Consider the following 21,810-nt stretch of genomic DNA (forward strand, 5'->3'; position numbering starts at 1 on the left):
TTGAACACTGAGGTGAGTTGAGAAGATATTATAGACATCATGGAAGAGCATAAGATGAGGACAGAGATTATAGACGGGGTGTTCTTTAGAAATGCACATTATATTAAGACTCCTGTTTTAAGCAACTTCACACTCCTGGCCTGCAACGACACCAAGGAGGTCACCTCGGAGCAGGCCGCGGCGTCCTTGTCATCGGGCTCCTCTGCGTCCGGCGACGGCAACTGGACGGCCGAGGCCAAAGTCACGCTCACACCTTTCATCAACGGAGGTACGTGTGCGCCACAACACCATGTCCAGAAACCGTTACCTGCACTTTTTTTATCAAATCATCTTTGTGTCATGAGAAAAAGCCAAGGTGGAGCCCATCTATTCGCCACGCTCATCTGTTGCTCACACGATCGTCACTGTCCCGTGTTCCCGTTAGTTTGAAGAAGTTGGTGTCAGAGAGCTGTCCTTTAACAAAGGAGGGTCTCTGACAGGGCCCCAGGGGAAACAAGTCCCAGAATATATGACAGGCTGATGATTGGCTCCAGAAGGAGGGTTTGGTCATTTTATATGAAGTGCTAAATGTATACTAGAGTGATTGTTAAAAAATATATATCCACTCTCACCAGTCTGCATACCTTTCCCATTACTTACTCTGAAAATGTACATTGTTTATTATATCACCCAAGTCTTGTATACGTTCTATACATTCCACACTTATCTTGAGACCCATTATTCCTTCTTCCTAGCTGCACAAGAAACCGCAAAGATCTCAAGGCCTAGGTACTAAATCATGTTAATTAAAAGACGAGCAAGCTTTAAAAAATCTTAATATAAAAATTCCTTTGTAACTGAAACCCACCCACACATTTTCAAATTCATGCCCACTGTGAGAGAGAGTTAGCATACAAACCGTCTTTTTATTTATTTATCTTTTACAGCGATTTTGAAGTGTTACTGTCAACTCAATCTTTAAACTCTTCAATTTATAAACAAGCAACCAAAATGTCCGGAGGTCGAAACTATAGAGATAAAATTAAACTCACTAAATGTTTTCGCTAATCATTGTAATTATACTTGTTTACGAGGGGCAATGTTCTGATACTACTTGCATGTTAAATGTAAGATATAGCCCCTACGGCGTACAACTGTGAACCTGTATAAAATCTCGCGAGAAATTAAATAACCGCATATCAGTATTTTATTTTGTAAAACGGAAGTCTCCATTTTGAAGGGACGCAATGACGTCACTTCCTTTTTCGCCACGGTCCTCTCAAACGGCACTATGTTAGCGAGCTCCAAATGTTTGTCGGAAGAATTTGGACTGTGTTCGTCCGTAAAAGAACGTGAGTACATTCTATCCTAATAACTCTAAAGTTGGCTATTTGTATCTCTGTGTTGTACATGCGCCGCAGTTGCAATGTTGCCCGAATCATGACCGTAGTAAGTTACTGTATTGACCACATGGCCGCCATGTCTGGTCGGCGTTTGGCTTTGAGGTTTGGTAATTATCTCCTTGCAATTGATTTCTCTCTCTTTATTGCGTTTAGTGGGACGTTCTTTCGGCTTTAGTAGCATTTTAACCTGTAACCTTTTTTGGTAGGCGTGATAGACCTCGAATTTGCCCATTTAAATGTTAGCATTCCCGACGTGAGGCTTTTGTTCAAAATGGCGACTATTAAAAAAAAGTTCATTCGTTCGTTCCTCTAATCTGCCATTTATTGACAAAGTAACACATGTCTAGTGGGTTAATATTACTAAAATGTGTTTAATAGTAGTGCTTAAATTATACAGATTTTGAAGGGGAGGGAGAGAGAGATACAGAGAGAAATGGGGGGGGGGGGGATTTATTGCCACCCTCTGAAAAACAAAAGACAGGATATTGAATTGGAAAATAACGTTTTATTTCTTCTAATTCGACATATATTTATAAAGTAACACAAAAATAGTAGTTTAATATTACCAAAATGTTTACTATGAAGACCCGGATAATAGTACTATGAAGACCCTAACAGTAGTACTATGAAGAGCCGAACAATAGTATTATGAAGACCCGAATAATACTACTACTACTAATATTCATTATCTTTGGAATTTTCCACTGCCTACTATTATTCGGGTGTTCATAGCTGTTTATTCCGCTTCCAACCTGATTTTCACTATCGATGGGCTGTTTGCTTTCATATTCCCTTCAAAATATTCCGAAAATGATGCACACAAATGTCCTCACAATGGGATAACGCACGACCACTTGCCAACGATAAGTAATATATATTCCTCGTAATAGAGATCGCTACGCCATTTGCGCGAGTGACGGGGGGGGGGAAACACTGTTATACACGAAAGAGATGCAGCAAAAAAGACTAGTGCGCTATAGTCAAACAGCTACATGTCTTGCTTTCTCGTATCTCGAAATTGGTCTTGTATCTAGAGATTATTTGCTCGAAACTTTACTCGTATCTCGAATTGCTCGTATGTCGAGCTACCACTATATATTGTCAATTTTAAATGATAATATATATTGTTGTGCCTTGTATTTTTTTCAAAAGTAAAAAGTACTGCAGTTGTAAATAGTTTGGGAAACACGTTCTAACTCCATACCTCTTTACAGGTTCTTCTGGGCGCCAACGCAAGTCGTCTCAAGATGTCGTCTCATGTAAGTTTCTTTGAATTGATTTGACTTTTAATTGACTATAACTCTAACCCTGAAACTAGTTTATTCGTTGGCATGATTGATGACATAACCCGCAATTGGTCTTGAAACCCAAAATGCCTCCCATACGCTTTGATTTAAAAAGTATTTCCCATTAATATGGTCTCTTCCTGCCATCTTGTGGCTGTTTTGAAAAAGTTCACCATACAATTATTTTCCCGACCAAAAACTCAGCCCTCCTCTTTGATTTGAAAATTACTTCCCAGTAATATGATCTCTTGCTGCCATCTTGTGGCCGTTTGGAAAAAGTACACCCTGCAATTATTTTTTTCCGACCCAAAAACCCTGCAATATTGTCCAGTAATATGGCGCCCCAAAAGAGGTGAGCCCCCCCCCCCCTCCCACACACACACACACACACACACAGTCGGTCATTAAAAGGCTTTCGGTTTATGTGATGACAAAGTAACACATGTCTAGTGGGTTAATATTACTAAAATGTGTTTAATAGTAGTGCTTAAATTATACAGATTTTGAAGGGGAGGGAGAGAGAGATACAGAGAGAGAAATGGGGGGGGGATTTATTGCCACCCTCTGAAAAACAAAAGACAGGATATTGAATTGGAAAATAACGTTTTATTTCTTCTAATTCGACATATATTTATAAAGTAACACAAAAATAGTAGTTTAATATTACCAAAATGTTTACTTTGAAGACCCGGATAATAGTACTATGAAGACCCTAACAGTAGTACTATGAAGAGCCGAACAATAGTACTATGAAGACCCGATTAATACTACTACTACTAATATTCATTATCTTTGCAATTTTCCACTGCCTACTATTATTCCGGTGCCTACTATTATTCCGGTGCCTACTATTATTCGGGTGTTCATAGTAATAGTAGTACTAAAATTATACAGATTTCGAAGGGGGCTGGATGTTAATCCTTTCCCACCCTCTGGGAAAAAAAACAAGAGGATATTGGATTGAAACAATGTTGTATTTCTTCTAATCCACCATCTATTGACAAAGTAACACAAAACTAGTGTTTAATGTTATTAAAATGTGTTTTATAGTAGTACTAAAATTATACAGATTTTTGAAGGGGGAGAGAGAGAGAGATGGACTCCAACCCTTTTTGCACATCAACACGCTCGTTTCAAAGCAACATTTTTTAAATAAACTTGGAAAATAAGTTTAATCTAACCTTACACTAAACATAATTCTAATTTTGTTCTGCATTTTCATATCTTCCTTTTTCCCGGCCGGCCGGGTTCGCTGTTTATTCCGCTTCCAACCTGATTTTCACTATCGATGGGCTGTTTGCTTTCATATTCCCTTCAAAATATTCCGAAAATGATGCACACAAATGTCCTCACAATGGGATAACGCACGACCACTTGCCAACGATAAGTAATATATATTCCTCGTAATAGAGATCGCTACGCCATTTGCGCGAGTGACGGGGGGGGAAACACTGATATACACGAAAGAGATGCAGCAAAAAAGACTAGTGCGCTATAGTCAAACAGCTACATGTCTTGCTTTCTCGTATCTCGAAATTGGTCTTGTATCTAGAGATTATTTGCTCGAAACTTTACTCGTATCTCGAATTGCTCGTATGTCGAGCTACCACTATATATTGTCAATTTTAAATGATAATATATATCAGGGGTGGCCAACCCGCGGCTCGCGAGCCGCATGCGGCTCTTTGCCCGGTTTCATGCGGCTCTTACGTCCATATCAAAGTTTGTATTTGTGTTTTATTTTTTTTTTGCGTGTGCGCTTCGCTTGAGTTCAATACGGTATTTTCGTCCAATGCGCATGTGCTTGGGATGAAAATACCTCAAAGTTTCCCAGTAGGAGCAAGGTCATTTGAGTAAACGTTTTTAACAGAGTGGGAGAGCTCCCGTGAACCAGAAGCGACAATGAACGGCGTCGCGCACACAAAAAGTATCCCAAAGATCGAGCGTCGGCTGAAAAAGCCACACCCCCTGCGAGGCAGACCAAGGCGAGAGTGCTCAGCCGGGAGCAGCCAATAGGAGAGCGAGGTGTACACCCACGTGGTGGGCGAACTAGCGCGCCCACCACGTGGGTGTACACCTCGCTCTCCTATTGGCTGCTCCTTTCCAGCAAATACATGACCTGCCAAAGGACAATCACCTGGAAAGCCAGGGCATCAAGGTCGACAACATCAACATCATCAATCTGTACATCCCTCCCACTAGCAGCTGCGGCACAGGCTACTCTGCATCTATCCTTCCTTTCCTCCAGATGAAAGATACCCTAATCCTAGGAGACCTGAACGCTCACGACACACTCTGGCATTCACAACTAAGTAATGACAGAGGCAGAGACATTGCTGACGAAATAGGAAATGCAGATTTTGGAACTATTAACGAAGACAACCCAACAAGACTACCAACAAACGGACAACCATCATCACCAGACATATCCTTAGCAAGCCTATCCCTGATGTCCTTCACCTCCTGGAAGGTCAAAACCAACCTTGGTTCCGACCACCTTCCCATCATAATCAAGATAGAAACTGACATCAGACCAACAACCAGCGAAAATAGGATTTTCATCAACTTTCGTAAAGCTAACTGGCAAGACTTTCAGACTGAAACAGAAAACAAATTCTCCAGACTTCCAGCCCCAACAGATGTCTACAGGGGTGAACAACATTTTAGGAAAATTATAAATAAGATAGCCAACAAAACCATTCCAGCAGGAAGAATAAAAACGATACTACCCGAGGTACCAACAGAAGCAATAGACAAGATAAAAACAAGAGACGAATTAAGACAAACTGACCCGGACTCCTAACGTATAACAGAACTAAATAGAGAGATAGAATCAATTATAAACAAACATAGGAGAGAGAAATGGAAAGAAACAATTGAAGACAAAAAATCGGACACAACCAAACTATTCCGACTGATAAAACATTTAAATGGCGGCAAACAAGCAAGCAACAACGAAGCAATAAAATTTAAAGGTAAATACATAACAACTCCAAAGAAAATAGCGGACAAATTCAACAAGCAATATTCATCAGTAATACCCCACAAGACAACAAGAACAGCAAGACGAGTTACAAAAGACCTGAAGAAAAACAACAACAACATAGAACCAATTACTATAAGCCAGACAAAGGAAGCAATAAAGAAAGCCAAGGCTTCGAAAGCCTTAGGCCCAGACAAAATATCTACTCTTCACCTTAAACATTTAGGCGACAAAGGACTACAATATTTAACCGACATTTTTAACCGGTCCCTGAAAACAAGTTCGATTCCTGCAATCTGGAAGTCCTCAATCATTATTCCTCTTCTTAAACCTGGTAAACCTGCAAATGAATCCTCATCATACCGTCCCGTCTCTCTTCTATGTCCCAGCATAAAGATCCTAGAACGAGTTATTCTACCAACCCTCACAGAACATCTACCAGTCCCTGACATCCAGCATGGCTTCAGGTCAAACCACTCCACTGTCACAGCTCTGCACGAGTTCACAGAATCAGTGGCAGGCGGCTTTAATGAGAATAAACCGGCAAACCGTACCCTGCTAGTCCAAATCGACCTTAGCAAGGCATTTGATATGGTCTCTCATGAAAAGCTACTCAAAGACCTGAATTTGACCACCCTACCGAGCTGTATAAAGAGATGGCTCAACTGCTACCTATCAGGAAGACAATCAAGAGTACATTTCAGGAATGCTACATCCAGCTCGCGCAATGTCAGGACAGGGGTGCCGCAAGGAGCGGTTACCTCACCAATACTATTCAACTTCTACCTATCTAACCTTCCTGCAATACCTGAAGATGTCTTTCTAATACAATATGCGGACGATATTTCGATCTTCGTTAAAGGTACGAACGTCGAATCTCTCTCTGCCAAAGCCAACAACTTCTTGGAGAAGCTGGCAGATTTTTTAGAAGAACGACAGCTGGTTGTGTCCCCGGAGAAATCCACAGTGACCTGGTTTACCCCAGCCACTGCTGAAGCTAACCTCCATCCCAAGATCACCATCAAAGGGGTACCAGTAAAACTGGAAAAAACGCCAAAACTACTTGGTGTCACATTTGACACTATGTTTTGTTTTGGCCCGCACATCAAGCAGACAGTTGCAAAGGCAAAGAAAAAGCTGAACCTACTTAAATCACTAGCAGGCTCCAGCTGGGGTTGTGAAAAAGAAACACTACTCCTAACATACAAATCTATCGTCCGTTCTGTCCTTGAATATGCGAGCCCAGTATGGTCGCCAATAATTAAAGACACACACTGGAACCGGCTTCAATCAATTCAAAACCAAGCACTCAGGATAGCATCCGGATGTCTCTCTATGTCAGCCATAGACCACCTGCATGCTGAGTGCGCGGTTATGCCTCTGAAGGAGCACTGTGAAATGATCGGAAAGCAGTACCTGGCGGCATGCCATCTTGAAGGCCATCCAGGTCGCAGACTTCTTCAAGCAAACCAGAAACCAAGAAAGATGAAAAAGACCATCATCACACAGCATGGCAAGGAAATAGAAAAAGAATACGACAAGCCAAATCCTACCAAAGAAGACTACAAACAATGCGTCAAATCCATTCACACCAAAGAAGTTCAAAACATCCTCAACAAGGCAAAACCCAACAAAGTCCTCAATGCCCAACCCCCTCTAATAAACCAAGAAGAAAAACTGCTGAGCAGGAAGGTGAGATCCGAGCTCGCCAGGCTCAGATCAGGCTACAGCAGGAAACTAAACAGCTACCTGTCCAGGATCGATCCAGGAATACAAGATGCCTGCCCAAAATGCAACTTTTCCCCCCACAATACTGAACATCTTTTTTCGTGCACAAATGACCCCACAAATCTAACCATCCAAGACCTCTGGACAAGACCAAAGTTGGTCGCAGAATTTTTAAAACTAGACGATTAAGAGAACATTTGTAACCGGTTTTTCTATCACTACGACATACAACACAACACAGAACAAAAAGAAGCTTGACCCCCAGAATTCAGTACCAGAGAGGCTAATCAATCAATCAATCAATTGGCTGCTCCCGGCTGAGCACTCTCGCCTTGGTCTGCCTCGCATGAACATTGTGTGTGCACTGTCTCACACAGACAAACTCTCAGTTCAACCAAGTCCACAAACAAAAATATAATAATTTACAATAGCGTTTTTCTTTTTCTATGCATGTTACTTAGTGGGACTTCTGTCATAAAATCAGCGCCTATTTTTGCGCAACATTCGCTCCTTGTGAGCTGTCATTTATTATGAATGGCTTTTAACTAGCGAAAAGCCATTCATAATAAATGACAGCTCACAAGGAGCGAATGTTGCGCAAAAATAGGCGCTGATTTTATGACAGAAGTCCCACTAAGTAACATGCATAGAAAAAGAAAAACGCTATTGTAAATTATTATATTTTTGTTTGTGGACTTGGTTGAACTGAGAGTTTGTCTGTGTGAGACAGTGCACACACAATGTTCATCGTTGATAATGACTGGCCTGTGCTGTTAGTACTGTAGGAGTCAATTTATGTCATTACTATGCTGGTGTGTGACATTTACAATAAATCTGTGTGATGTGGCTCTTTGCGGTAACACAGTAAAAAATGTGGCTCTTTGCGGTAACACGGTAAAAAATGTGGCTCTTGGTCTCTGACTGGTTGGCCACCCCTGATATATATTGTTGTGCCTTGTATTTTTTTCAAAGTAAAAAGTACTGCAGCTGTAAATAGTTTGGGAAACACGTTCTAACTCCATACCACTTTACAGGTTCTTCTGGGCGCCAACGCAAGTCGTCTCAAGATGTCGTCTCATGTAAGTTTCTTTGAATTGATTTGACTTTTAATTGACTAACTCTAACCCTGAAACTAGTTTATTCGTAGGCATGATTGATGACATAACCCGCAATTGGTCTTGAAACCCAAAATGCCTCCCATACGCTTTGATTTAAAAAGTATTTCCCATTAATATGGTCTCTTCCTGCCATCTTGTGGCTGTTTTGAAAAAGTTCACCATACAATTATTTTCCCGACCAAAAACTCAGCCACACCCTCTTTGATTTTAAAATTACTTCCCAGTAATATGATCTCTTGCTGCCATCTTGTGGCCGTTTGGAAAAAGTGCACCCTGCAATTATTTTTTTTCCGACCCAAAAACCCTGCAATATTGTCCAGTAATGTGGCTAACCCTAACCCTGGCACCCTTCACCTTTGGGGCATCGCTCATCGCCACGGCCGGAGGGATCAGATCGGCTTCCGCCAGCATCTCGAACAACGTCAATAACATCCAGTAGCGCAAGAAGGTGAGCGCCTAGTTTGGGATAACACGTTCTTACCCTATACTACTTTACAGTTTCTTCTGCAGACCCTTAATAAATGCCACATCCACTTCTGCAGACCCTTAATAAATGCCACATCCACTTCTGCAGACCCTTAATGCCACATTTGGACATCAACGCAAGTCATCTCAAGATGTCGTCTCGTGTAAGTTTCTTCTAATTGATTAATGTTTTTCTGTTTAGTGTATTCTGGCACTTTTAATTGACTATAACCATAACCCTGAAACTAGTTTATTCGTAGGCGTGATTGATGACATAACCCGCAATTGGTCTTTAAACCCAAAATGCCTCCCATACTCTTTGATTTAAAAAGTATTTCCCATTAATATGGTCTCTTCCTGCCATCAGGATCTTCTGCTCCCGAGAGGACAAAAGCCAATTGGGCCGGCTGATCTAGGGTGGGGGAGCATTTGGGGGGGTTGAGATGCTTTCATACCTCCACACCCTCCTTGCTGATGGCAAAGTCGTCAAAGTTGAGGATGGCGCTCTTGATGACGTGAACGGCGGGCAGGACCGTCATCCCGATGTTGATGGCGGTGCTCCGCTTGGAGTCCAGAACCAGGATCTCGGACTTTTTGCTCTCTGGCGCTTTCTGTGTGCATGCCACCCCCGCGGTCAAAGGGGCCCCCCCACCAAACGTCGGCGACGGTCGTCCCGGCTTACCTTGGCCCATGGCGTCTCTTTGGCCCTGGACTCAAAGAGGTGCTCCAGCTTCCCCATGTCCACTTGGACCTTGTCCAGTGACGTCCACAGGGTGCCCCGTCCGAAGCGGCACTTGGCCGGCGTCTCCGTCTGCTTCAGTTCGCGCCAGAATAACTTGACCGTCTTCTTCTTCTTTGTCCCCGACGGCGGGGGAGGAGGAGGAGCTGGAGCGCCGGGTAGCGGTGGTGGAGGAGGAGGAGGAGCCAGACTGCCTGGAAGGTGCGGAGGAGGAGGAGGTAACCGCTCCAGGGGTGCTGAAAGGCAGGAAAAGTCTGTGGTGTCCAGAACGTCCAGGTCCTCCTCCTCCAGGAGGTCTGAGAAGTCCAAGTCTTTAATCCGAAGGCTGGCGCCGCACAACTGGAAATGGTCCCACGCGTCCCCGGGTCCCAGCGAGGCGGTCTCCAGGCGCTGACGGGGACTCTCGGCGTCCACTCTGTTCGGCTGACGCGTCTGAGGCTTTTGGAGACGGCAGAAGAAAAAAAAAAAAACATCTCGTCAAGTTCCGTGAAGAGCAAAATCCATAGCGGGTGATTCATAATGCACAGAAAGGGAGCTCAAAATGACACAATTGACCCAGAATCGCCCCAAAGTGTGCCAGCTGTGCCGCGCCAGGGGTCTTGACCTGCTCTTCTCGGTCCATCTGCTCGGACGCTTCCGGCTCTGTGCCGCGCGAGGAGGTCACGTCCTTGTCGGGGGCGGCCACGTCCTCGTCGGGGGCGCCCGCCTCCTCCGTCGAGACGGAGAATCTCGCCGGGACCCCTGCCCCGAGTTGGCCGTCGTCACGGCCGGCGGCGGACGCTTTGGAGAAGAGCATGTCCAGAAGGAACTTCCTGTCGTCGGACAGCGTGCTGATCTGGCGGCGAACGGCGGGGAGCTCAGGTATGCCTGGAGACAAAAGGCATGCTGAGGTTATTAGGATTTAAAAACAACAACAACAAATACGCCCCTTCACCACCCTACCCTCCCACATCAAAAGGATCGGACAACTACGGCCATCGAGGACCGCCAATGAGTTCATTGGGACATCAAACTTTTTGCACGTTTCCATTCTTTATCAAGATTTTGTTTCCTGGGTTAGGGTCAACCATACACCGAGGGGGGAAAACAAACTTTCTAAGCCTGGAATGAGGCACTCGAGCAGGTGAAAATCAGCCGCGGACTGGGCGGGGGGGTTAACCCGAGTCTGTGGCGACTGCACCATGGATCCTTGACCCGTGTGGTATTTTCAAATACATGGAACTATTTTATTTATTTTTTTTACAAATTCAAACAAGACAACGCTCCGTCGACTAAAAAAAAAAATACATCTATTAGAAGATGACCATTTTTGTTCATCCGATCATTGTACGACTGCAAAGTGACGTATATCGTCACGGCCAAAAAAAGATGGCCTTGGAAGGGCAACTTTCCCATGTTTTCTTTTTGAGCCATCCGCTTTTGTTAAAATGATCAGATAGCCAATAGCACAGGGATAGGAAGGGGTGTCCAAAGCGGCCACAACGCAAAGGGCCACAAGAACGGCCGCAGGACCTCGGCGGAGCGGGCAAAGAAAGTCCCATTGATGTTTCAGGAGATCGCCGAGCCCCTGTTTGACCTGAAGTTGGGCATGGAGCAGCTGGCCGGCAACCGGACCTTCAAGAAGATCCTGGCCACGCTGCTGGCCGTGGGGAACTTCCTCAACGGCTCCGAGGTGAGTGCGGGCGGGCGGGCCTGCGGCAGTGCGGCACGCCTTAATCCCTTGTAAGCCCTCCACCCATCCCTCCTTCAGGCCGGCGGCTTCGAGCTGGCTTACTTGGAGAAGGTGGCAGAGGTGAAGGACACGGTCCACCGCCAAACTCTGCTCCATCACGTCTGCGCCTTGGTCACGGAAAGCGAGCCGCGCTCGTCCGACGTCTACTCCGAGATCCCCGCCGTCACGCGTTCCGCCAAGGTGCGTCCCGGACACGGGGTTAGCTTAGGCCGGAGTTTAAAAGAGCCCGCCGCCGGACTCGTGGACCACTTTTCTGGCGGTGGTGAAAGCCACCTTTTTATTTTATAAATGGATGAAAGAAAGAAGATCAAACCACCGAGAATGGAGTGCAATTTTGGGCCGAGAACGAGTCGGGGTCTACTTCTAGTTCTCTCTCCCTCCGCTCTCTTTAGGTGGACTTTGAGCTGCTGGCGGACAATCTGCTCCAGCTGGAAAGACGCTGCAAGGCATCCTGGGAAAACCTTCAGGTGGTTTCCAAGCACGAGACCAAAAGCGCCCTGAAGAACAAGATGGCCGACTTCCTGAAGGACTGCACTCAAAGGATTCTCATTCTCAAGGTGGTCCACAGGAGAGTCATCAACAGGTCCGTCCTCCCGTCCGTCCTCCCGTCCGTCCTCCCGTCCCCTATGCCGCCGTGCTCGCCGGCGGCGTTTGTCAGTCCCGTTGCCGGAGAATTCAAATCCAACAATCGCGAGGTGTTGCGTCCACGGGAGACGTCCAGGCCGGGTGGGAGGAATTCTCATGAATTTAGCTGCCTGAAGTAGTACGGGGAAGAAGAAGTGGTAACATTACGAGATTTAAGTCTGTTCCCCTTTTGACGCTAACTGAACCGGAAGTTGTTTTGGGTTCGGGGGCATCTCCGTGGGCGCGTGGCATTTTGCATAATATCTGGAGGAAAAGTCCAACATTAAAACGAGGTTTAAAAACGTCCCATTCATTAGTTAAACATCAGTCGAACTGAAAGCTGTTCGAGTTCTCCGGACATCAACGTTGATGACGTTAGATCCAACTGGGAAAAAATGGATTTGTGAATATTGGGGGTTGGAGTGATTTACTTCCCCTTGATCAAACTCTAATGATAATGAGTTTCTAATGAGAATATAGGCAACAGTTTGAAGTCGGAAGACTTTCAGCAAGTTTCGCCTTGAGATTATTTCAATGCAAAAAGTGTGCCTGCCGCAGCTCAGACGACAGTAAAGAAATGATTTCAAAGTTTCATTTTTCGTAAATGCGCCCATGGATGCGGGCGATAATGTCATCATTTACTTACGCTTTTGCTTATCAACAAATATTCTTGATTCAACCGCTTTACGCACGTGCGTTTCTAGGTGGGGAAGGCAATCACTAAAGGCGCCCTGCCCTCCCTCCACAAGTCGTGTAGTGTTCATGCCATCCACAACTTTACTAAGGCTCGTGGCGTTGCTCGCAGGTTCCACTCGTTCCTTCTGTTCCTGGGTCAGCCGGCGGCATCGGCCCGGGACACCAAAGTGACGGGCTTCTGCCGGATCATCAGCGAGTTTGCGCTGGAGTACCGCACCACCAGAGAGGCGCTCACCCTCAAACGCAAGCGTGACAAACACAGGGAGAGGACCAAAACGCGGGGGAAGCTGATCACCGAGGTCAAACTCTTTTTCAAAGCATTTTCTTCTGCATTCTTTCTGCTAGACTCATCTTTTGCTCTCCATTGAAACGACTCTGCCCCAACTGGGCGTCCCAAAACGACTCTGCTCCAACTGGGCGCCCCAAAACGACTCTGCCCCAACTGGGCGTCCCAAAACGACTTTGCCGCTAGTGTGCATCCCGTCCGTTTGCACTGCGAGATTGACGGTTAACCCGTACATACTCTTTGGCCTGGTTTCAGACGGAGAAGTTCTCTGGAGCGCTGCCACGCCCCGAGGGCTCGGCCCCCGTCTCGCCGGAGGCCAAGCACCGGACCATGACCCGGTCCATGACCCGGATGCTGACCCAAGATGACGGCAACCGGAGACGCTCTCACGCCGTCGGCGGTAAGGAGCCGTTCGATGGCCTTTTAAAGGAGCACTCTAATCCAGGGTCGCCCGCGCCACAGCGTCCCGCGGCCAGTCTCCGTCGCCTCGGGACCACCGAGACCGGTCGGACGACATTATGGAGCGTCTGGTGGAGTTGGTGACCCGCGACCCAGAGGCCAGGGCGTCCGCCCCCAAAACCCGGAAGCGCTCCCGGATCAACAGGAAGTCCAGTAAGCCACGTGCCGCCGCCGCCGGTTTCGGACGCGCTCTCCGTCTTGCGGCTGGGTTTTGGCCCATACCTTTCCTGGCGTTTTCCTAAGGCGTAAACTGTTGCCTGCCATTCACCTCCAATGACATCCAATTGGCTTAAAGTGGGAGCGCCCACGCATACCTTTCGTCCATCGCTGTTCGCTAAGTGCCGGCTAGCGATAACATTATCTTTTAAAAGTTGATTTTATGAGATCTTCTAAGGATTAAATTTGGAAATATTCAGGCCACTCTAAGGACTAATGCAGTACGTCAGGGAGAATGGAGATCAGCGGTCCCCAACCTTTTTCCCCACCATGGACCGGTAAAGCTCTTTCTATTTTCATGCGGACCGGTGAATGGGGAGGGTTATCACTTGAGTCAAAATTGTGTGGGGTCGGTGCACAAACGACACCCAAGACGACAAAAAAAAACATTTCCCAAGCATAGTAGCAAGTATTTGTTATTATAACAACTTTCATCATTTCAAGTAGGAGAACGAGATTGAAAAGGTTAATATTTCTTACTCCGACGAACCGGCACTAGGCGGCCCGCGGACCGGTGGTTGGGGACCACTGATGTAGATGACTTTTTCCAAGTAGATTCACAAAGTATTTTAAGAATGAGTACCACTCCTTGAAATCATTTCACGTCTCCTGAAATTTTCGGTGACGGATAACCACACAACTTCAAAGTATTGCAAATTCTCCAGTCCCACTCCCTAGAAAAATAAAATAAAATATTTCTATTTTTTTTTTTAAAAGCATCTATTCCCCGAGGGACAGGATGGAGCCCAGTTTGGGACGCATTGTACTTTTGGACCCGCCACCACGTGCATTGTTTTGGTCAAAACACACTAATCCGGCCGAATGTCTCCCTCCCTTCTTCTCTGCTGGCGGCGGCGGCCGTCCGCGGCCGTCTGCCCTCGCCGACATCGCGGCGGCCATCTCCGCTTCCGTCCGTTTGACGACAAGCGATTTACGTGGGCCCCAGTCCGACTGACCCCGACCTTTGGCGAAAAAAAAAAGCCACAGGTACGGACGGTACTTTGGTCGGCGTCCGCGTCTCGCCGTGGCTTCTCTTCTGCCCGATGTTTGCTTTTGCAACAATCCGGCCGGAAAGAAGCGGCGCCCGTGCCAGTTTTTGCTTCCAGATAGCCGTCCGTTCGTCCACCCGCTTGGAATGAGCTTAACCCCTTCCTGTAGCCATAGCAAGTCTTTAGAAGATATGTTCCCCTTTCTTTTAACGCTAAATGACGACAAAGTGTTTTTGACATGGGTTTCTGTGCAGTGAGGAGGACGCTGAAAAGCGGAGTGAGCGCCGAGACGTTGCGGGCCCTGGGGCTCCAAAAAAGCGCAGAGGACATATGACCATGGGCCGACGGAAAATGGCAAATACAGAGCACAAATGAAGAAATGCGACTATTTTTGGGTGCTGTCGAGGGAGGGCTACTGTGCACCTTTTTTGCAGTATTTTTCGCCCCTCTTCCACTAATCTTGGGTTTTTCTGCATTTTTAAAATTCTCTCTTCGCTTGGTCTTGTTTTTAACTGTTTGTTTATTGGGAAAAGTACTACTCGAATAAAAATGATTTTTTTAAATACATGTACAATTGTGTGCGTTTGGAGCTATTTTGTCTACAGTACATTGCAGTTTTGCCTTGATGCTTTTGTGGAAGTATTGTACGTAGTTGAGTAGGGAGTATTGAGGCTGCTTTGTTCTCCTCGCATGACTTCAAGGGTGTATTGTCCATTTGGGAGTGTTTAAACCAGTGGTGTCAAATGCATGGCCTGTGGGCCGAAACCGGTCCCCAAGGAGGTTCTGTCAGGCTCTCAGGGTGATTGAAAGTGAAGAAAACAGGAAACCATGAATATGGAGGTGAAAATTGTGAATCAGGGGTGTCTCGTACGCCAGAAATTGCAAACGTCAACCATTTTCAGGCAATTTTAAGGGTGCAGCTCATACACGGGGGCAGGCTTATTTACGAGAAAATGCGTTAAATTTCAAATGTCAATGTGTTCCTGTGCTACTTTACACCAAAACAAAGGAAAGACGTGATATTTGGGTTATGCATAGCCAAGTGTGCTATAATTTTAATGGTCCGGCCCGCAAAGTCTACCCAGGCGTCTTATGTGGCCCGCGATGAGGAACAAGTTTGACATCCCTGGTTTAGATGACTTTGAGGGCTGTTTGACCTTTTTCGAGAGTATTTTGGCTGTGCAAGTAATTGATGTCTTTTGAATTCTAGGAAAGATACTTGGAAAACACACCTTAAGGCTACTTTTAGGCAGTAATCACAGTAGTCCGCAGAGGTCCAAATGGGGGTTCTGAGGTCCCGCCCCTAAGCCTACCTCCTGGGATTTAAAAGCCTTCCCGCCTCCCGCGGACTCCCAGACGCATCAAGTGGCCGCCATGCTCGCTCGTGCGTCCGCTGCGCTGCTGCTGCCGCCACTGCTTTTCCTCGCGCCCAGGGCGAGGGCGAGCTCGGACCCGGCAGAGGCAGAGGAAGAGCGAGCGGGGCACGGCCACGGCGGCGGGGGATACCGACCGGGTGGTGCAATGGGAGTGGAGCTACGTGCAGACGCCTTACGTCATCGCCGTGTGGCTACTGGTGGCCAGCGTGGCCAAAATCTGTGGGTCCCTCCTGACGTCATGCCTCATGGGATATGTTTAGGAAGCAGGTTTCATTTGTGGACATTTGCACCGTGCCAATGGCGTTTCCTCCTTTCAGTGTTCCAGCTTTCACGGCGTTTGACGCGGGTGGTCCCCGAGAGCGTGCTTCTGATCCTGCTGGGATTGGCGCTGGGCGGCCTGGCGCTGCTGGCCGACGACAAGCAGCCGTACCAGCTGGAGCCCGCCCTCTTCTTCCTCTTTCTGCTGCCCACCATCGTGGGCGACGCCGGCTACTTCATGCCGGCGCGCCTCTTCTTCGACAACCTGGGCGCCATCCTCACCTACGCCGTGGCCGGCACGCTGTGGAACGCCTTCGGCACCGGCTTGGCGCTGACCGCCGCCCACCGCCTGGGAGTCATCGGTCAGTCCCTTTCCGTGTCGTGATGGCGAGCAGCTGAAAGGCCTGGAGTATTTGGAAGGAGAATTCCAATCAGTGACCGTGCCTCTTTTTAGCGAGCTGTGGCGTCGATCGAGATTGGCGCTCTTTCATTTGCATTCGTACGAAACCGTTCCAATGTTCAAAGGTTACTTTGCTATAGATTTGACAAATGAATAGCCAAAAATATACAGCACGTGACCCGAGTTGACTGATCAACCAGGGGTATACAATTTCTCCGCAATTGGTAACTACTAGTTCTCTTTGTAACCATGTTTTTTTTTTCCTCTTTGGCTTTAATCACCATTTTGATACTAATGTTTTTGGATTGTGGTTAGCGCCTCGGGCTCACAGCTCCAGGGTGATGGGTTCAAATCCAGGTCACGTCCACCTGTGTGGAGTTTACATTTTCCCCTGGGCGTGTGTGTGGTTTTCCTACGGGTACTCCGGTTCCCTTCCACACTCCAGTCTGTTTTCCCATATCCCTCTCCTCCACCACACCCGAATCAAGGGATCAACTCTTCAGCGAGATGTCCCGGTGCTCAATCACCATCCTGATTATTGATTGGGGTATGTTGGTGGAGGGAGACATGGAATACAGACTGGATAGGGGCCCTCCAGGACCACAGCCATTCAGGCTTCCCTAGACTACAGCTTTCGGCGCCGTTGACGGCAGTAGGGTGAGACCGAGGTCCTTTGGTCGAAATGACGGTAGCCGCCTTTTTGTTTTGAACGCGAGCCTGTGTTTTTGGCCATTTATGCTTGACCTTGTTTCTTCTTTGTTCCCACACGACGGAGCAGACGAGCGCGTGGAGGCGGGGCTGCTGGACTTTTTGCTCTTCTGCGCCCTGATCTCGGCGGTGGACCCCGTGGCGGTGCTGGCAGTCTTTGAGGAGGTTCACGTCAACGACACGCTCTTCATCATTGTCTTCGGAGAGTCGCTGCTCAACGACGCCGTCACTGTGGTGATGATGCGCTTCCTTCCGTCTAAGATGTATTTTTCTGCGGGGCGGCGAGCGTTCCGTCGCGAACGACCGTGACCTTTCCGTCCGTCCGTCTCGGTTGCCGGGAAGAGGCGCGGGAATGCGCGCCGCTCGTTACTTATTCCTTCTCCGTCCCCCGTCGCCGACCATCCGTCACTTAAACCTGGGAAACGGCCCGGCGCACAGTGGAGGTATTTGGGGTTGTACTCATCGCCGTTCCGATAAATCCACAACCATTTAGGATGGACCGGAACCCCCTTGGTCGGCAGCGGCGGTGGAGCATTTAACGATTAGACTTTTGAACAGATTAGCTAGCCCCGCTAATCCTCATCAGAACTCGGAATATGAGCTAATCCCGGCAACTAGCGAAGCGTGATGACCCGACACGCGACGGACGGCCGACACGCGAGCCAGGCCGCTGCGCTGCCATGCCCCCTTGGGCGGCCTTTTTTGCAATGAGCCATTTTGGGTTGTCTTCCAGGTGTTGTACAAGGTTTACATCTCCTTTGTGGAAGTCGGGACAGAAAATGTGCAGATGGCGGATTACTTTAAAGGAATGGGTGAGTGGGCGTCTGTCTCCAAGGCGCTTCCATTGTTACTGGTTCAAAAAAACTTCCCGATCAATCTCATTTATGCCATTTCTCCAACAATTGTGTGATGCTTAAGGTGGCTTAACTCTCCCGTAGGTCAGTGGTTCTCAAATAGGGGGTTGGCCCCCCCCCGGGTGGGCCCCCCCGGGTGGGCCCCCCCTTGGGTCCGCCGGACTGCCACATTCCGCCCGAGTGCGCTCCGGCGTTCCGAGACCTTATGTGTGTGTGTGTTTCTTTTTTTGGCTCCTAGCGTCCTTCCTGGTGGTGAGCGCGGGCGGCACCTCGGTGGGCCTGGTCTTCGCCGTCATCCTGAGCTTGCTGACGCGCTTCACCAAGAAGGTCCGGATCATCGAGCCGCTCTTCGTCCTGCTGCTGGTCTACCTGGCGTACCTCACCGCCGAGCTGTTCTCCCTGTCATCCATCTTGTCGTGAGTTGGCCCGGCCGCCCAATTTGTTGGACTCGCCTCTGTCCTGACGCGCCGGGAGGTCCGTTCGTCCGTCCAGGATGACCTTTTGCGGCATCGGCGCCAACAAGTACGTGGAGGCCAACATCTCGCAGAAATCTCGGACGGCGGTCAAGTACACAATGAAGACCCTGGCCAGCATCGCCGAAACCCTCATCTTCATCTTCCTCGGCATCTCCGCCGTGGACAAGTCCAAATGGGCCTGGGACACGGGCCTGGTGGCGTGCACCCTCATCTTCATCTTCATCTTCAGAGCCCTAGGTCAGTAAGTAGGTCAGGAGTGGAAAGATTTTTCTTGGGACTTCCCTTCTTAAGGGTCTGACTTTTTCTGGAGGCGATTGGATTCTCTATTTAGAGAATGTAACTCCCTCTGTTGGACTTGTGACTCCCTGAGCCCAAATTGCGACTTGATGCTCAAAGAAAATGTGACTTCCAGTGGCCGAGATAGGACATTCCGTAGAAAGAACGTGAATGTGCGCGGAGAGATTGCCACTTCCTTCGGAAAGAACACCACTTCCCTTTGTCCAGGAGTGATGGGTCAAACCTGGGTGCTCAACCGTTTCCGCCTGGTCCCGCTGGACAAGATCGACCAGGTGGTGATGTCGTATGGCGGGCTACGGGGGGCGGTGGCCTTCGCTCTGGTGGTCCTCCTGGACGGTCAACGCGTCAAGGCCAAAGACTACTTTGTGGCCACCACCATTGTGGTGGTCTTCTTCACCGTCATGTTCCAGGTGTGAGACCGCGCCAAACCAATGGTATGCCACCATTTTATGGGTCACTGCAGCCAGACAGAACTTCCCCGACCCATTCCTTAGGGTTTGACCATCAAGCCCCTGGTCAAGTGGCTGAAAGTTCCTCGCTCCACCAGCAGGAAACCGACCATCAACGAGGAGATTCACGAGAGGGTGAGGCCTCGTCATCTTTTCCACGCTTTTCACGGCATCGTCATCATCCTCATCAAAATTCATCCAAATGATCCGGGACACACCGATGTGCTCCGGGGTGTATTGTATTGCTCCTGAAAAAAGATCATCCAGAAACTTTGAAATCCATCCAAAAGTCATCGACATATTAGTTGGCCGAGACGTTTTTCCACCTTACCAAAAAGGACGCTCTCTTCTTGAAAGGCCTTCGATCACATCCTAACGGCAGTGGAGGACATCGCCGGTCTTCAGGGCTACCACCACTGGCGGGACAAGTGAGTTGCTCGCCGGGCCAGTCTCATCGGCGCCGTGGGACGGATTACTTAGGTCGTCCCTCGACGCCGACGCACAGATTATTTCATATTATTATCTTGGCCGCTCGTCGCCGCCGTATGCCTCAGGTGGGAACAGTTTGACAAGAATTACCTGAGCAAGCTCCTTCTGAGGAAGTCGGCGTACAGGAAGAGCGAGCTTTGGGAGGCGTATCAGAAGATCAACATCCGAGACGCCATCAGCGTCATCGACCAGGTGGGTGGGGCGGGCCGCCCGGCGCCGACAAGGCACTTGACGGCCATTGGGAGCCGGTGTCATTCGGTCAACGTCACGTCGGCCGTGGCGGGCAAGCCGTCGGCCTCTGCTTTGCATTTCAGCTGGCAAATGCTCCCTTTTCGACACCTTTTAATGTTTGTCATCAATGTCAAATGAACTCCACACATTGCTTGTTATTGGCCGTTGCCATCGATGCTGCTCCACGTCCAACCCATTTGGGCTGAGAGGGCCCAATTCACATTGATAGAAAATGACAGTTTGTTTTCAATGATCATGTTATACAATCCTCATTTCTTATTATGATAAACACATCTACATCATTTATTGACGGAGGACTTACCAATAAGGGTGATTATTAAGAAATGCAATTTATACAGCTAACAATGAAACTCTAACCCTTTCCATCATCAAGTGCTTATTTTATATTCAACCTTTTTTTGTTGGAAGTCATAGATTAAAGTAGAGTATTGACATGACATTTAATGCGTGTTCTGCCGTATTTTGGTCAAGTAGTAGAAAATATTATGAGTAAACTCAAGAAAAAGAATTGTCCATGCCACTGCATCTTTTTCCAAGTGATATCAACGGGCTTTCATCTCGGCGTGTGCGCAGGGTGGAAATGTGGTGAACGCCGCTAGACTCTCGCTTCCCTCCGTGACCAGCGGGGCTTCTTTCCCGGATGCCTCCAACGTCACCAGTTACCTGTCGGTCCACCCGGCAGGCGTGGCCCGCCACTCCCATTTTTGCCAGCATTGTCTGTGTTATATTTTTTTGTTTTTTTACAGACGTGAAAACGGCAGCGGGGTTTGTTTGGACCTCCAGGTCGTGGACAAGGTTCCCGGTGCAAAAGTGGAAGAGGAAACGGAGACTCATCATGTCCTGGCGGAAAATCTCTACAAGCCCAGGAGACGAGTAAGGTGTTCGCACCCGCCCGCGTCTCTGCGCACGCTTCTAACGTCGTCCTGCCGCAGTACCAGTCCCACTACAGTCGCCATTTCATGCCGGCGGGTGAGAAAGAACGGCAGGATCGAGAGGTTTTCCAGAGGAACATGAAGAGCCGCATGGAGACTTTCAAGTCGGGACGACACAAGCGCCACAAAAAGGAGCGCGGCCTGAAGAAGGTCAGTCTATTTCTCGCCTCCAAAGATCAACACCCCAAACCCCGTCGTCCGGCAGCGCCGAGCTTCTGACGCCAGGGACGACGGCGGAGACAAGCCCAGAAGAGGCATCGACCGGCAGGACAAAGGTAAGGGGTGGCCCGAAGTGATTCAGAAACGCTCACAACAACCTTTTTGACATTGCGGAACTCGTTTTCTGCTTGTGCACATTAGATCCCGTAGTGATTCCTGTAGTCTCGGACGAGGACGATGAGTTCCAATGCCGGCGTAAGGAACCGGAGACGGACGACGACGTGGGAATCACCTTCGTTGCCCTCAAAGCCGAAGCTCCCCAAAAACGTCCACACTCGAGTAGGCTCGCACACAGTAACATGAGCGCACACGCGCCTTCCTTCGTCGATGTTTGACCGACGGGATATGCGTGCGGCAGTGACGGGGGCGCCCCCCGCAGCGGACGCTCATCTCCCAT

The 21,810-nt window shown here is 48.3% G+C and overlaps 2 protein-coding genes and 1 pseudogene across 9 annotated transcripts; 2 read left to right on the forward strand and 1 right to left on the reverse strand.

Moving 5' to 3' along the window:
* The first annotated feature begins 1,212 nt into the window (after window positions 1-1,212).
* On the forward strand, window positions 1,213-15,277 carry LOC144192970 (FH1/FH2 domain-containing protein 3-like). Of its 8 annotated transcripts, XM_077711812.1 has the most exons (12): window positions 1,279-1,331; window positions 2,597-2,641; window positions 8,414-8,458; window positions 8,818-8,945; window positions 9,008-9,126; window positions 11,254-11,373; window positions 11,452-11,613; window positions 11,826-12,016; window positions 12,863-13,052; window positions 13,295-13,439; window positions 13,502-13,651; window positions 14,432-14,944. In XM_077711812.1, the coding sequence occupies exons 5-12, from the start codon at window positions 9,019-9,021 to the stop codon at window positions 14,632-14,634; spliced, it is 1,269 nt and encodes a 422-aa protein (XP_077567938.1). In that variant the 5' UTR covers window positions 1,279-1,331; window positions 2,597-2,641; window positions 8,414-8,458; window positions 8,818-8,945; window positions 9,008-9,018; the 3' UTR covers window positions 14,635-14,944. The 8 variants fall into 8 exon arrangements, with proteins under 8 accessions (XP_077567939.1, XP_077567938.1, XP_077567935.1 ...); XM_077711813.1 differs by lacking the exons at window positions 8,818-8,945; window positions 9,008-9,126 and having other exon boundaries at window positions 1,213-1,331; XM_077711811.1 differs by lacking the exons at window positions 1,279-1,331; window positions 2,597-2,641 and having other exon boundaries at window positions 8,072-8,458.
* On the reverse strand, window positions 9,367-10,884 carry LOC144192974 (FH1/FH2 domain-containing protein 3-like). Its single transcript, XM_077711818.1, has 4 exons — window positions 10,794-10,884; window positions 10,306-10,568; window positions 9,645-10,139; window positions 9,367-9,573 (listed from the first exon to the last, which is right to left on the reverse strand). The coding sequence occupies exons 1-4, from the start codon at window positions 10,882-10,884 to the stop codon at window positions 9,412-9,414; spliced, it is 1,011 nt and encodes a 336-aa protein (XP_077567944.1). The 3' UTR covers window positions 9,367-9,411.
* Window positions 15,278-15,410: 133 nt separating the features above from the next.
* LOC144192972 (sodium/hydrogen exchanger 5-like) overlaps window positions 15,411-21,810 on the forward strand; it is a 6,900-nt pseudogene continuing 500 nt past the window's right edge.

This window comes from Stigmatopora nigra, unplaced genomic scaffold (genome assembly GCF_051989575.1).
Source record: "Stigmatopora nigra isolate UIUO_SnigA unplaced genomic scaffold, RoL_Snig_1.1 HiC_scaffold_38, whole genome shotgun sequence".
Taxonomy (NCBI): Eukaryota; Metazoa; Chordata; class Actinopteri; order Syngnathiformes; family Syngnathidae; genus Stigmatopora; species Stigmatopora nigra.

Bases quoted from the DNA above. Each gene is read 5' to 3' on its own strand.
- LOC144192970 (XM_077711809.1), top strand. From the start codon at position 6,735: ATGTTTTGTTTTGGCCCGCACATCAAGCAGACAGTTGCAAAGGCAAAG. The intron at 7,344-8,413 runs GTGAGATCCGAG...ACCACTTTACAG, and splicing joins AAAAACTGCTGAGCAGGAAG to GTTCTTCTGGGCGCCAACGC. The intron at 11,374-11,451 runs GTGAGTGCGGGC...TCCCTCCTTCAG, and splicing joins ACTTCCTCAACGGCTCCGAG to GCCGGCGGCTTCGAGCTGGC.
- LOC144192974 (XM_077711818.1), bottom strand. From the start codon at position 10,884: ATGGTGCAGTCGCCACAGACTCGGGTTAACCCCCCCGCCCAGTCCGCG. The intron at 10,569-10,793 runs GTTTGTTTTCCC...TTTTGTCTCCAG, and splicing joins CCTCATTCCAGGCTTAGAAA to GCATACCTGAGCTCCCCGCC. The intron at 10,140-10,305 runs GTCAAGACCCCT...CGTCTCCAAAAG, and splicing joins AGATGGACCGAGAAGAGCAG to CCTCAGACGCGTCAGCCGAA.